At 46.1% G+C, this 12,155-nt stretch overlaps 1 protein-coding gene across 2 annotated transcripts in view; it reads left to right on the forward strand.

Moving 5' to 3' along the window:
* The window catches only part of l(3)80Fg (dnaJ homolog subfamily C member 16 l(3)80Fg), a 54,575-nt gene that overhangs the window by 37,785 nt on the left and 4,635 nt on the right, over positions 1 to 12,155 (forward strand). For both annotated transcript variants that reach the window (XM_065427581.2, XM_065427582.1), the window contains exon 12: positions 7,106 to 7,310. In XM_065427581.2, coding sequence (XP_065283653.1) covers positions 7,106 to 7,310 — 205 coding nt within the window. The remainder of the gene's footprint in view (positions 1 to 7,105; positions 7,311 to 12,155) is intronic.

Consider the following 12,155-nt stretch of genomic DNA (forward strand, 5'->3'; position numbering starts at 1 on the left):
TCCCTAGTGAGCAGCTCACTCTCTGTTTCTTTGCACAAGTAGTCTCTCGTACAAGGGGCAGGTGGGGGTCATGGTGATCATCATGGGCATTCATGCCAATGTTGAAACAATGGTCAAGTGTCTTTTCCACTATTCCAAGATGATGTGTACTTTAGTACTAAACGTAGGCTCCTGCTGCTTGTCACACTGCCTTGCTGCAGCAAGCCTGAACCAACTACTGCACTAAGAACATTCACAGAAGCTCAGCAAAGTTCTGTTTACACTAATTGGCTTGCTTATTGGTTGATAGTGTTGACATCTGAACAGTTGTCAAGGAAAGCTCTGTTGTGATTTTTGGTCAGTGCTGCAAAAATAATGACTTAATGGTGTCATTGGTAGAAGCGGCAGATCCTGAGGATTACCCTCATACAACACATGACGGCTTCATCGCATCCTTCATCCAAAGCATGAAAATTCTTGGCAGTTGCAACATAGTATTAGTACAGTATGATCCTGATTATACAGTTGAATTTTAGTGATTTGAACTTGAAGCAGCCCAAAAATTTGTTTGAAATACGAAAGTTCGAACTTAAAGAAGGACTTGGTTTCGAAGTATTCGTGCATCACAGCACGACGCACGAACGGTGTGAGTCATGAAATATGGCAGCCAGCAAGGACATAACGAGCAACGACCACGAAACTGCATGCGCTGGCCAATGCTCACTTCCTAATAGTGGCAGAAAACGAAACTTCAAGGAGCGGCTAAGATGTTTCCGGGACGGCAGGGCGGGCGGCGCCGGTACGGAGGTGTGTGCACCCACAGACCGTCAAAGGTGAGCAAATTACGAAGGAGTTGAGAGGAAGGGCGGGAGGAAAGCAGATTCACTTTCCTGCAGCTTGAAGGATTGTGCTAGTTACCTCTGCCAACTAAGATTGCCATCAAAGCAGTGGAGTTGCCGAGGCTGTACTGGGCCCCCACTGCTGCTTCCCTCTGCGTGCTCGTGTGCTTTTTTCTTCGTCTGCTGTCAGATCGGCGCTGTGTTTACGTTCTTCGTCCCGTGTTCTTATCGCGAGTAATGCCTTATCAAGATGACAAAGTTGTTTCCACTGATCATAATCATGTTGGTGTGCTCCCTTCTGTGGCAGCGTCGCCGCATTCAAAAGACAAGGGGCATGAGGTACTGGGTGTCATGTTCACGGTCTTGTATTCAGGGTCTATCTTGTCGTACAGAATCGAATATGGTGCATTGTGTCCAAAAACCTTTCCATCTGGGCGTCTCGGTTTAGATACATCATTGTAAAGAAACAAGTGTGAACGAGACTAATGAAGCCAACCAAAACAAGCACGAGTGAGAGCTGACGTGAACAGATGATAATGTGAAACAAGAGGTCTGGCTGAACTAGACGCGATTATAAATACATGGTCGGGTGGGTCCGCATGATAACAGTTTCCTGCGCATACGTCACTGTAGGAGCCACTCTTATTGGTCTCCTCCGCTCGCGGCTCGCTTGCTGCCATGACGAGCCATGAAAAATCGGCCCAGGACCGAGCCCTCCTGTGGTGTGCATTTTGCTGCTAGTGTGGCTGGGGCATTACAGCGCGACGCAGAAACGGCAACCTTGCCATTTGAAGAGAGGGTAAAATTTCCGCCATGTTTCTTTTATTTTTTTTCGTGTGCGCCGTTGAGGGGTTTCTCCTAAGCCTTTCCTTTGTGGCGGGGTCAGAGCAATGCTGGTCGGAGACGCCGCGGCGGGATTTGGTGCGCTGCTGAGAGTATTGTTGGAGGGCGGTATGTTCAAATGAACCATTGCAAATACCTGCGCGATTAGATTACCAGGCATTTTCACCCATTGGAATACACATAACTTTTAAGAGACCTTGGCGTCAGTTCGAATAAACCAGAAGTTCGAATTAAGCGTGTTTGAATTAACGAGATTTGACTGTATGACTTTCTCTGGACCCTGTGAGAATGTCGTATAATCCAAGCATCGTATAATCCTACCAACAAAAATTATCTCTATAATGCACGGCTTCAAGTGAAAGAGTTGTGAGTAGCTTCAGTTTAAGCTATGCATTAATACTATATAGAACTCGACAACCAAAACCACCAGAAATGTAAGTACGAAAAGAATACTGCATTACAGGTGCCAGTCATGCTTTATTAGAGAGATTTAGCATACCCTGTACTGCAGTCTGCACCCATCAGCATGCTGAGACATTCTTTTCTCATTTACATGCTTTAAAACATCAGTCAATTTCTTTTCTCCATGTCACGTAGCAAAAGCTGTCTTCTAAGCGTACCAACATCCGCAACAAGGTCACCTATGGAGGCAGCACCTGCACAGACGAATCTCCGAATGTTGTCAATATTATGCAACGAATTTGGCAATATAGGCGCAAGCACTGCAGCACTTGTGGCAGGGTCCTCATCCGGCGGCAGCCAGAAGTGCGGCATTATACCACAAGCTGCCCACGCAAAACCAAAAACCTAACGACAGATGCGTGAGAAGTCTTGTGTTCTCATGCGTAAACAAAGCTCTGAACTGCATGCACGAACGCGCATGCCTGATCCGATCTGCATGCCTTCCGAGGGCTAATTGGTTCAGTTTTTGCACATGCTTTTGTGCTTTTCATACACGTTTGAGCAATATTCTCAGGTGATCGCTTTCATAGATAGTTCCACTTTCGTGAGACACGGAAATGTGCGCTTTAAAGTGCCATTAATGCTGTCGGCCGTATATGCAAATGTGTCCAGTGACGGGAGCAGGCGCTTCTGAAAGAAAGCGCCGATAGAGACGGCAGCAAAAGGACGAAGGCAGTCAGTGGTTGAGCGGCACGAAGTGGGGGAAAGGAAACGAATGATGAGAGGGCAGTGAATGTGAGGGAAGCAATAAGAAGGCTAGGAGCAGTTTCTCACAATAATTACTTAGAGGTAGAAGTTGTGCTGCGATCCTGTTGTACGCATTGGAGCGCGTCCAGTGACGGGAGCAGGTGCTGCTGAGAGAAAATGCCAACAGAGACTGCAGCAAAGGGACGAAGGCGGTCGGCGGTAAAGCAACGTGAAAATGGGGAAGGGAAACGAATGATGAGATGGCAAATAATGCGAGGGAAGGAAATGGGAGGCTAGGGGCTGTTGTACACATTGCAATGCATCCAGTGATGGGAGGAGGTGCTGCTGAGAGAAAATTCCAATAGAGACTGCAGCAAAGGGATGAAGGCGGTCAGCGGTTGAGCAACGTGAAGAGGGGGAAGGGAAACTAATGATGAGATGGCAATTAATGCGAGGGAAGGAAATGGGAGACTAGGTGCAGATTCTCAAAATATTACCTAGAGGGAAAAGTGGCCCTGCGAAGCTGTTGTACACATTGCAATGCGTCCAGTGATGGGAGGAGGCGCTGCTGAGAGAAAACACCAATAGAGACAGCAACAAAGGGACGAAGGCGGTCGGCGGTTGAGCAACGTGAAGAGGGGGAAGGGAAACGAATGATGAGATGGCAACTAATGCGAGAGAAGGAAATGGGAGGCTAGGCGCAGTTTCTCAAAATATTACCTAGAGGGAAAAGTGGCACTGCGAAGCTGTTGTACACATTGCAATGCGTCCAGTGATGGGAGGCGGTGCTGCAGAGAGAAAACGCCAATAGAGACTGCAGCAAAGGGACGAAGGCGGTCAGCGGTTGAGCAGCGTGAAGAGGGGGGAAGGGAAACGAATGATGAGATGGCAACTAAAGCGAGGGAAGGAAATGGGAGGCTGGCAGCAGTTTCTCAAAATATTTCCTAGAGGGAAAAGTGGCACTGCGAAGCTGTTGTACACATTGCAATGCGTCCAGTGATGGGAGGAGGCGCTGCTGAGAGAAAACGCCAATAAAAACAGCAACAAAGGGACAAAGGCGGGTGCCGGTTGAGTGACACGAAGAGGGAGGAGGAAAACAAATGATGAAAGGATAGTGAATGAAAGAGAAAGAAAAAGGAGGCTAGGAGCATAGAGTTTCTCATAATATTACATAGAGGGAAAACTGGTGCTGTGACACTGTTATGTGCATTGGAATGCCGGGATACGGTGGCCTCGGATTGGCATTGTTTTTAAAAAGCCAGGACACATTGAAGTTGTGTCTGGCTAGCACTATTCTATCTGTCACAATGGTTCAATTTAATTGGACATAAGAAGCGCTTTTAACTTTAATATTGTTCTGATGGGGTGCGTTTATTTAATGATAAATTAATGAAAAGGGGAGAGGGTTGCACGAAACATTCTTTTAATCAATTACGAGGGCTTGTTCTTGGACGTACAATGATATGAAACTTAAAAAGTATCAGCAGGCCTCTAAAGTTGGAGGACGGGTAACAAGGTTCGCACTCGCATTGTAACAATCTGTTCTTGCCTTTTTTTTATTGATTATACATTACATGTCGGTAAACTTCATTGAAAGATGTAATACGGGTGAATGAAAACCTTTCATAAAGATTTTATTTTACAGATGCATTATCTGTGCAGCCATATCCACATTTTAGGTGAAGCCTCACTCAACACCAGCCAACAGAAGCTTCACACACCCATGTGCTATCATTCCCATGACAGCACGTGCCCATTAGTAGAGTACCATAGATGGTAGCGCCAGATTTCCTCTACGCAATATACAGTAAAGCCTCATTAATTTGACCCTCGGTAATTCAGAAAATCAGATAATTTGGACTCGTTCTTTGGTCTCGGCAGGCGTATGCATTATTTAGTGCAATGAAACTCTCGTTAATTTGGACATATTTGGCCGCAAAGCGGTTAATTCGGACAACACTCGGAGCTCGGCAGGCGCCAGAGAGCCACAAATGTGCGACGCAGAAACAGCAAAAATGGCGTGAGCATACACCAAAATTAAATGGCAGAGTTCACATTGCCATAGTGACCAGGGAATATCGTATGTGAATGACAGTAGCGCCAGAACGCATCGTGCCTGTTTGTGCCTCTAAAGTTTTTATTCTTGTATTTACCTCCGCACATAGCACCGTGTTGGCCACGTGCCTTCATGGCTGCGTAGTTGCCATACATGGTCGTGTCAGCAGCGGCCGTGGTTTCGTCTGCGGCAGTTGTGGCAAACAGTAGTTTCGTTTTGGCTCAGTGCGTGTGTCGGCCATGCGCCTTCATAACCGCAAGGTGACCGTCCACGATGGCGTCGACAGCGGCTGCGGTTTCGCCCACAGCGGTTGTGATGGTCGCAGCGGTTGCGGTGGTTGCAGCAAACAATCGTTTCATTTTGACTCAGTACGTGCGTCGGCTGCGTGCCTTCATTACTGCGTAGTCGCCATCCATGATTGTGTTGATAGCGACCGCAGTTCTGTCTGCAGTTGCAGCAAATGGTGGTTTCGTTTTGACTCGGTGCATGCGTTGTCCACATGCCTTCAGAACAGCAAGGTCGCCATCCATGATCGCGTCGATAGCGGCCGTGGTTTCGTCTGCAGTGTTTGCGCCAAACAATAATTTTGTTTTGCCAAGCTTTCTAGGATGAAGAGCGCCGGCTACATCACAATGAACGGTGACCAGCTCACTGGCAAAAAAATAATCTGGATGTGCCCACGGTAGTAAAAAACTTGTCTCAGATAAAGATGCACACTGCGGCTGCGCTGTGAATGAAGTCGCGAGGCCTTTGCTGCTGCAAGCACTAATCAGACACGAGATGATGAGAATAGCAGCTTCCACACTGCTTTTGTGCAATATAGAAAGAGGATTGGCTCATTCATTCGGTAAATAAAAGCATGTTGACATAGCAAGCATTTGTTTATCGTTTTCTTGATACTTTTGATAATTCGACATTCGGTGAATTCGGACATTTTTTTCCATCCTGTTAAATCCGAATTAATGAAGTTTTACGGTAGGGAGAAGCTCTATGACTAGGAGCGAGACCAGAAACCAGTCAGAGCTTTCTGCATGCGAAGGGGTGCTCTCCCTTTCCTGACGGAGGGAACGGCGCCATGAGGGGGCTGCTGGAAGCTGGCGGTGCTTATCTCATGTCTACTGTTGGGTTCTCAGTTTCGCACTGGTTGTCGGGTGAGATGGGATGTGCGTTATCTCGTGTCTTATAATTGAGCTTTTCAATGCATTGTCTCTATGGGGAGGTTGCTGATTCTGCTCTAATCCATCATAAAACCTTAAATGTTGCAAAATCGGGGTACGTGTAACCAGGGTTCCACTGTATATAATCTGACTGGGAAAGTCAACTTCCTAAGCAGAAAGGAACTTCTGAAGCAGCTATGCAGTACACACCAAGTACACTTGTTGTTAGAAGCCTGGAGCACTTCCTTGGCAAAGCGGTGTTTCCAGTTTCTGTGGAACTTCCTATGGCCCTTTTGCACCCTTGTCACAATAACAGACAATAATAGCTTAATGGTAAAACTTGCATATCTGCAGTGAATCTTCTTGAACATGGCGAAAGTTCTAATCACACTCTAGTGTGGTTTGTTAAAGGAATTCAGTATACTTGAGTTAAGTGCACTGAGACTTGGAGGCACAGATCTCGCAGAACACTTATGAACATTGGAGCCACAAACAATCAGTGATTTGTCGTTTCCTGAGCACTCACGGCCTCGAGCTTCGGTCACTCACACACTCACGGCCTCAGCTTCTGACGGCCTCTAGAGAGTTCAGGTGTCTACTGAGAAGTGAGACAGTTACGGTGCTCCTGGTCCTTCATTTCCAACTTCCTTTTGTCATTATTGCAACAAATTAGTACTACACAGCCAGGATTTGTGTGTTTTCTGTGCTTATGAGGGAAACTTGCACTGTAAAGCCCCAAATTCCGGACTGTGCAAGTCATGACAACATTCGCTTATTTCAAGGCTATTATGGTTGGTCTGCAAATATTTGTTAGCAGCTGTTCATACGTCACTTGGATTAACTGACAGGTGCTTCTGGTATTTTGTCACAAATTCTCAACTTTTAGAGTCACGCTCACTTTGCAATGAGAAAATGCATCAGCTGTCTTTCTGGGCCAGTGCTATCATCGTTCACTAAACGAATTCTTCATCCGGTTCTAATAACTAGTTTTCAGGTATAATGTGGGATCCTTTAACTGTGCTGATCATTTTTTGTAGTGTTCATTCTTCGATAATATTGAGCTGTTTTTTGTTCCATGCCAGGAACAAGACTCTCATGTTCGCCATGCTCCTGCTGGAGAAGAATTTGGAGTGGTATCGCAAGATCCTCGCTCAGACACTGGCTGTTCGACGGCCACTCAACATCAACCCAAAGAATTGCATTGGTACTGTGTTATCCCTCAATGGGCACCGCAAGTACTTCTGCGTCTACCACGCCAAGCACCTAGAGCCAGCAGTGATCAAGAAGGTGTGTTACACTTCGAATCAGTCACTACATTTCGGCTTTGCTAGAAAAATAGAAGTGTGTAATTTCAAGAAATGGTCAGAGGTAATTAATTGGTAATTATAGGTGAAACATTTTATTGTGCCTAAAAGTAAAATAAAATATAAGCTCTTAAGTTCTGTAAGCATTATCTGCACGTCAAAACCAAATTCGCAAAAGACTTAGAAATCTTAGTCATCACAGCAGTGGCTCGCGGTATCAAATCCCTGCCACGGCAGCCACATTTTGATGGGGGTGAAATGTGAAAACACCCCTATACTTATATTTAGGTATACCCCAGGTGGCCCTAATTCCCGGAGTCCCCCACTATGGCGCGCCTCATAATCAGATCATGGTTTTGGTCATAAAACCCCATAATTTAATTTTTTTAATCACAGCAGTGGCATTGTTGCTGCTATGATTTGCATGCAAGAGAAATTGATGAACAGGCCATGCTCACAAAAACTAATATGCAAGTGTCACAAATGATTTTGGATCACTGCCGTGGTTGGGCCTCCTTGATTTGTTGTCCCTGGCTATCCAGGTCTGCCCAAGATGCTGCATACACAACGCTCATTGGCTGAAAGCACTCCTTGCGCTGTCCGACAGGGACGGATATCCAATTGTTTGATTATCCCACAGATCACTCTTACGGGTATTTGGCACCCAAACACCAGCCAATAATAAAGCTCTTTTACATAAGAGAAGTTTTGACGTTTGAGGATACCCTATGAACCCAGAAATTTTGCCTTCAATTGCAGTTTTCCTTTCTTATGAGCGAAAATTTCATCAGGGAGCCTCAAAAAACATATTCTGCCAGTCTAGCATGATTGTCTTACTGCTCTTGAAGGGTCTGTAGCATTAGTTCATGGAACAGAATTTTGAATTTCCGATAATGGCACAGCAAACAGTAGATGGGGAATTGAGGCAATATATACTAACCTGCATTTTTCTTCTTTTTTTTTTCTAACAAAATTTTTCACTTACTGCTGCAGCGTTTTCGCTCAAGCTTTACAACAGGTCTGCATTCTTCAGTCCCTTGACTATTGGTGTATCTTATGCAAGTGAGATATTGAGTGCCATGCAGCCTTTTTTCTTTTTTTGCTCCATTTAGCCCTGTTTGCATAACATTCTTCTCTGCATGCAGTATGTGCAAGTTGACTATGCAGGATGTTCCTCGTCCCATATTTATTATTTCTTTCTTTTTTACTTTTGTATCATCTCCACTCACTATCTCTATTTAGGGTTGTGCGAATAGTGATTGTTGAGACCGAATTGAATATGAACTGAATAAATACCAGAACCAAATAAAATGGAATACTTTTCAAAAACTAATGATTAGCCGTTTTCACAATTAATATAGAATGATGTTCGCATCCTCGTATTCTTCATGTTTGCAAGTTTCTTTCATTACATAGCACATTATGACACGCTATTTATTAAAATCCCATATGGAGCATTAGGAACAAGCAAGCAGTTTCTTCACTTGCACAGAACTCTTCAAAGAGTGCAAATGATCACTGTACAGCTGGTAAAGTATGGCACCCTAAGCAATGCAGCCCGCTCCTCTACATAAGTTCTCATGCTTTATCTCTATACTACGCCCACAAGACAAAATTTACCGTACTTTTCCTAAAATATTATGCTTAATTGGGCTCAGTTGACATTTCTAAATATTCATAAACTGTTCAAAAAATAATTTTGTTCACAAATAATGATATTTGAATTGACGACCTAATCGAGTAGGACACTTTTTGACTAGTTATTCGAAAGTTTAGAATACATAGAATGTTGTCCGTACATACGGGAGAAAATGCAAGAAAAACTTACTAACTGGGAAAGCGTACGATTCGAAGTCACTACAAAATTTGGCCGACTCAAGTGTAGTTGACATCTAAGTAAAGCCAATGCCTCATCTATTTTTTTCACTGCCAGTGCAATCGCTCGCTCCCCAATAGGAGCCGTTAGTGCGCCTTAGTTCAGTGAGTTGCCGCGATGCGGCGCTACCCAGAATGGTACGACTGCTTGTGTCACAGGTGCGTCTGAGCTCACGGCACTGCCGTTCCACTGGAGTAGCAGTAGACGTTCCGTCCCTGCATCTCTCTGGTTATCACGCATCTGTCAGTATTCCTCCGACTTATGCTGTGAGGCGCCGTTCAGATGGTACTCTCCCCCACGACCGTAAAGCAGGTGTGAACGTTAGCCGACAGGGGAGAGTAGGAAAGGATGATAGGAAAGGGTGGTGAACAGTTGAATCGACCGCATCTGGCTGGCATTGGAAAAAATAGAGGAGGCAGTGGTAAAGCGAAGCGTTGTGCGAATTGTTGTCGTACGTTACATTGTGGTGCTGTCATTTTTGTGGCTTCAGCGAGCTTGCGTTTCTGCTCCTCGAATTCGGCCTGTGTCAGCAACTTCTTCTGGCGGGGTATTCTGGCGGGGTATTCTGGCGGGGTATTCTGGCGGGGAAATATTCATGTGACGACTCAGCGAGAATCGTTGAGGCACCAGGGGCTCGATACGCGCATTGTTGTTTTCTATTGTATATTGTTTTCAGACGGCGACGGGAAACCGAAGCGAAATTGAGCTGGTGAGCAACGCTTTGCGGCATGCGATGCCGCCGGAGTGAAACATGATGCTAACTTTGTACCGACTGCTGCAGAGAATGGCAGTGTGTTTGGGTTATCGCCTGTTTAAAGAGCATGCAGGATGCTTCCAACGGCACTGTGTCACAAAACAGATAGTAAAGATGCTTATCTCATAGCTGTGAATTCGACCTGCGAAGACGCGTGAGGACATTTGTTGGTACTGAAAGAGGAAACAAAGTGCGTATTAGCATTTTCACGTGATGCGGATGGGCGGATGGGTGTGTACTGTGGGGAAGCTGCCACGGCACATGCTTACCACTCTTGATCGCATATACCTCGTACCTTTTCTTATTGACACGGGATCCAGCGGCCGGAAAATGTAGCATACGATCACAGTTTAGTGATGTATAGAAAGTTGGTGCCAAAAGACCCTGTTTTCTGGGAATGTATTAACTGGTAAAAAAGAAGCTAAACTATATCGGGTAATTTTTGTGTGTTCTCGATTATGAATGTTGGTGCCAGGAAATGCGAAACAGGATCGCATCAACGAGGCTCTACTGTATCTTGTGGGGATCGAGGTGCGGGCACCTAGTCCTCCAGCACATGCTTGTGTGGCTGGTGCTTAGCTCAATCTCTGGGAAATGCCGCCCAGGGGCAACATGACAGACATGGCTATGTGTCAGAGCTGATTTCCTCTGCAAACTGTGCTTCTCCCTCCTGGCATCGAGCCACTGCAGTGACGCACGAGCATAAGTCACCGGGACTTGCCCTGATTGGCCTCCCGAGTGGCAGCACCCAGACGCCATCTCCAACCAAGCTCTCTTCTGCCTAGTGCTTCATCACTGTGGCAGGATTCTCACAGGCCCGCAACGAGTTGGTTACGTGGGACCTTTACTCCCGCGACTTCTCGTTCTCGCGCCTGGTGGACCATTGTCAGTTAGCCCTAGTGCAGTGGACACGCATACTTGATCGGTCTTGCAATGAGCCTTTGCCAGTAAGTGCTGTGACTGCCACACGGTGTTGTATCTTGGGTTAACAAACCCTTATTTGCTGGCAATCTGATTCTGTAGTCTTCTCTGCAACATGTCAGAGAGTCGACGAACCCTGCTGTAGCACCTTTGTGCATTGTGGAGTGGAGGAGTGTTGTGCCCTTTCCTGACCGTTGCTCTTAGGGTAAGCTTTGCGCCAACACATCTCCACATTATGCACATTGCCTATGTATTTTTACTTTATGTACCCTTTCCCACTGTTGAGCAAGCAGGCATTGTGCTGTATTTAGTGACAGTTGTCAAGCAGATGTTCTCTCTTCCTTGAGAACATGATTGGTCAGTGCACGCGTCTAACTCTAGTAGTCACACCAATAGACCATTTTCTGGCACGTCAGCTCCACCAGTGGCCATTGTAATAGTTGGAATCGGGCCTGTCAAAAGGGATAGCTTGTCCATGCTATCATCCTACTCATCCACACTAAGGAAGTTGTTGAAGGGAGGAACATGTTCTCATCGAAAACGTTTTGTTTACAATGTCTACATGAGGAGTAGAAAATGTTAAGTCTCAACAGTCTATCATGACTGAATTGAAGCACACACTGAGGAGCTGGAAAGGTTCGCTTAAACCCCCTCTCTTCTCCCTAGATCCCTGGGCCAGGGAAATCTGCCGCCATACCTTCATCCAATCGGAGTGTCCAAAGTCGTCGAAGGACCCGCGTTGAGGGCGAGAGTTCACGCAATCACTTCCACACCTGTGTTCGTTGAACATACAGAAAGGAGGGGAGCTTCGCAGACAGGGGTTGTCACACTTAGATCAAGCTTGCACGTCTTGGTTCCTGGGATGACACAGCAGTTAGCTGTAGCATCTGTGAAACAACCGTGGCAGTTACCGGAGTCTGTGAGGAAAGGCCAGAGAACTTTTTCCAGGAGTTTTTAGCTCCCATTGATCCGTGACAGCGACAGTGAACCAACGAACAACACTCAATCCGTCAAACGTGTCTTGCCTTGCTGGCGCCGCAGGACTGTCCGAGGGGTACACATTGTTAGCTTCATGAATCGATTCATCGCAGGGGTGCAGGAGAGGCTAGAAGGTCAGTACCCCCGCTGGCTGATCGTAACAGCTCCTCCGTGGCCCGCAAAATCTTGACTGGCCAGTGCTGATAACTGCTGGGCAGGAAGAGAATGCGTGGTGGCAAGGGGGATGACTTGGCTTGCTGCAACCAGCTCCGAAATGCTGACATACACCCCTACAGATC

Source organism: Dermacentor albipictus, chromosome 2 (assembly GCF_038994185.2).
Source record: "Dermacentor albipictus isolate Rhodes 1998 colony chromosome 2, USDA_Dalb.pri_finalv2, whole genome shotgun sequence".
Taxonomy (NCBI): Eukaryota; Metazoa; Arthropoda; class Arachnida; order Ixodida; family Ixodidae; genus Dermacentor; species Dermacentor albipictus.